Here is a 3,113-nt window from a genome sequence, read left to right as displayed (position 1 = left end):
CAGGGGGTTTGGGGCCTCCCGCCACCACGGGGCGTTCCCATGGGGATGATGGCCCGGGTGCATGTCTGACCCTGCTCTCCAAGCTGCTCAGCCTGGAGACCTGCCTTACCAGGGAGCACAAGCGTTGTCTTGTTCAGCAAGCTGCAGGGACCACAAACCCCCAGAGCACTCCCCAAGCCCCCAGGAGTGTGGTGTGGGCAGACACGGTGCAGGCTGCTGTTGCCAGCACAAGCCTCTTTCCACTGTTCCTACTCTGTCATCTGCCAGGAGCGATGGTAGAACGATGCTCTGCAGAAGCATCAAGAGGCCCCATAGTGGTGTGGGTCTGGGGAGTCCTGGGGGCCACTCACGCCTGTTCCCCCCACGTCTGGGCTCAGGTAGCACAGCGCGGAAGGAGCGGGAGGTGATGCTGAGGCTGAAGGAGGTGGTGGACAAGCAGAGGGATGAGCTTCGTGCCCAGGCTCACGAGATCATCTGCAAGAGCCGGGACACGGAGGCGGTGAGTGTGTGGGAGCTCAGGTGTGGAGGGCCTGGGGACCTGCTTTCATGTCACCTCCCCCTGGGGCTGTGGTGGCTGGCGAGCCTGCTGGGGCAGATGCCTCTCGTGTGGCTCTGTGTGTGCTGATGTCCCTGGGTGGGGGCCCAGAGCTGCTGCTGTGCCTCACTCCTGGCTGCCCCACGTCCTCCAGCTGCAGGAGCAACTGCACCGCTTCATGGCCATGAACGAGGAGCTGCGTCACAAGGTGGCCGTGGTGCAGGCTCAGCTCAAGAGCGCCCTGGAGAAGAAGTCGGACCTGGAGGCTGCCATGCTGCAGACCCAGAGGGAAATGAGCAGGAGGAGCAGGGCCACCTCTGAGAGTCAGCAGCCAAAGCCCAGCCTGGTGAGTCTGAGCCAGTGGCCCCGCTGCTGCAGGGCATGGCAAATGCTGACCCGATCTCTGCCCTCCATGGGGCTGCCAGCAGGACATGGCCTCTCCAGTAAGCCCCACTGCTGAAAATTGTACAGCATGGTGTTTGTGAAACCAGTAACATAAAGGTGTTGTGGATAAGGGTCCATAAAAATTGGCAGGAGTGGAGGTAGGATTGAGCAAGATGAGGAAAAGCCGGGTGGGCTTCGGAGGATGTGGAAGGTTTGCCAGTTTTGGTGATGGGTGGCGGGTGCTGGCAGAGCTGGGGAACCACCATGGTCCTGGGATGGCTGCAGTGACTACAGACCAGCAGACCCATCCCTGTGACTCTTCCATCTCTGCCTGCACGTGGCACCCAGCCTTTGTGTGGAGGCTTCGGGGTCTCTGCTTGCCCGCTGACTCCCTTTCTGCCCCCCAGGAAGAAGCAGCATCGCCCATGGAGGAGCCCCAGCACCAAGGTTCAGATGTGGGCAGCAGCCCTGCTCACTGCTGCTTCTCCAAGGAAGAGCTGCAGCAGATCCTGCAGGAGCGGAACGAGCTCAAGACCAACCTGTTCCTGGTGCAGGAGGAGCTGGCTTATTACCAGCGGTGAGTCCTGCTGCAGTGCCGTGGGACAGCAAACTGGGTCCCTCCTGTCCCTGCAGCCACCCGGGGCCCATCAGAGGCCACTCCTAGAGCAGCCAGGGCAGAGTTCTTTGCCAGGGTCTCGGTTAACCGCTGGCTGCTTTTTGCCAGGGAGCTGCTGAACGAAAAGAGAGTTCCCAGCTTCTTCTTGGATGCAATGAAGTCAAATATCAAAAGACAGAGAAAAAAAATCAGAGCTAAAATGCTGGGAACGACGGAGGAGTCGGCGAGCAGGTGAGTCCGGCTGGCCACAGTGGCCAGGAGCCTCCTGAGCAGGGTGGATGGCGACTGGCAGGCTCCCGTGGTTCCACCTGTGTGACGCCCAGGAAGGGAACTCCCCTAGGCCAGGAGCTGTCTCCTCCCTGCCTCCCTCCAGAGATCAAAGGTTTCACGTCTGCAGTTGGTGTTTTGCTCTGCTCGCCTCTCCCTGTCACCAGTCACACGTGGCCTGGCCCAGTGCCACTTGTCCCTGCATGGTTATGGTAAAAGGTGGTGGCACTGGGAGCACCGGCTGGTCCCTGCGCTGTGGGTTGGAGGCTGGCCAGTGGAGAGCCTTTGAAGATGACAGTAGAGATGTTCCCTGGAGGCTCTGCAAGGCGTGTGTGGGCAGCACTGCCTCCAACAGACTTCTCACCCTGGGGAGGGGAGCACCCTGCCGGGCACCAGCCCTGGGTGTCTGCTGGTGGAGGGGGGGCAAAGCCTGTGCTGGAGCTGCTGCGTGGCATGAGGGGAGCTGGATCTCACTGTTTTTAGGGGCTTTAATAAAGGGCTGAATGGAGCTGAGCTCTTCTGTGCTACTGAAACCTGCTGCTTGATGCATGGGGGTCTCTGCTGGCAGCGGGGGGGTCTGGGGGTGTTGGGTCCTGCCTGCTCTTCTCCCTGCCTGCTGAGGTTAGCCGATGCTGTAGGAGTGCTGCCCTGGGGTCACCTCTTGCATGTCACCCCACTCCCATGGGAGGCCTGGCTGTCACCCACCTTGCTGCCAGGGTGGCACCCACCTCGACCCCAACCCACAGCCATTGGTGCCAGTTATGGGGCAGGTGCCACCGAGAAGCACACACTTGCCATGTGGGATGTGAGGTGCCTGAAGACTTCACTGCTGTGGCAACTGGGGGGACAGCACCTGGTGACCAAGCCCCGGGGGGTTTGAAGCTGGTGTCTGAAGAGCCTTGTGGCCCGAGGTCACCGAGCCGGGGCTGGGACACGGGCACCGCTGCCCCCAGCTGGGGCTTTGGGTCACAGCCCAAGGACGACTCGTGGGGATGGCAGCTCTGGTCTGTGTGCCCCCGGCGCTGCGGGGGACACCGCTTGGCTTGAGAGGGAGCCCCGGGGGTGGCTCTGGCGCTCCCCGTGGTGAGCACGTAACTCAGCGCAGTTTCCCCCGCTCCGTGGTGCCGCAGCGGTGACGAGGAGGGCTCCTGGCTCCCAGCCCGCGGCGCAGGCTGCGCGGATCCTCAGCCTCCCGAATCCAACATCAGGAGCTTGTAAGTTGGCCCGGGTGCTGCCGGAGGAGGGGCGCTGGGGCTTGCCTGTGGGGCCGGCGCCCGCTGAGCTTGGTGCCTACCCCGCGGGGCACGGTGG

General features: G+C 62.4%; 1 protein-coding gene across 1 annotated transcript in view; it reads left to right on the top strand.

The window, feature by feature from the left end:
- Positions 1 to 3,016, top strand: part of RILP (Rab interacting lysosomal protein) — a gene marked incomplete at both ends in the record, with an annotated part of 3,248 nt that extends 232 nt beyond the window's left edge. Inside the window, 5 exons of the mRNA XM_008945351.1 lie at positions 378 to 499; positions 690 to 891; positions 1,268 to 1,496; positions 1,644 to 1,766; positions 2,933 to 3,016. Coding sequence (XP_008943599.1) covers positions 378 to 499; positions 690 to 891; positions 1,268 to 1,496; positions 1,644 to 1,766; positions 2,933 to 3,016 — 760 coding nt within the window. The remainder of the gene's footprint in view (positions 1 to 377; positions 500 to 689; positions 892 to 1,267; positions 1,497 to 1,643; positions 1,767 to 2,932) is intronic.
- Between the last annotated feature and the right edge of the window lie 97 nt (positions 3,017 to 3,113).

This window comes from Merops nubicus, unplaced genomic scaffold (genome assembly GCF_000691845.1).
Source record: "Merops nubicus isolate BGI_N331 unplaced genomic scaffold, ASM69184v1 scaffold35838, whole genome shotgun sequence".
Lineage (NCBI taxonomy): Eukaryota > Metazoa > Chordata > Aves > Coraciiformes > Meropidae > Merops > Merops nubicus.
Note: the sequence above shows the minus strand (reverse complement) of the source record. Positions and strands in the feature narration are given on the sequence as shown.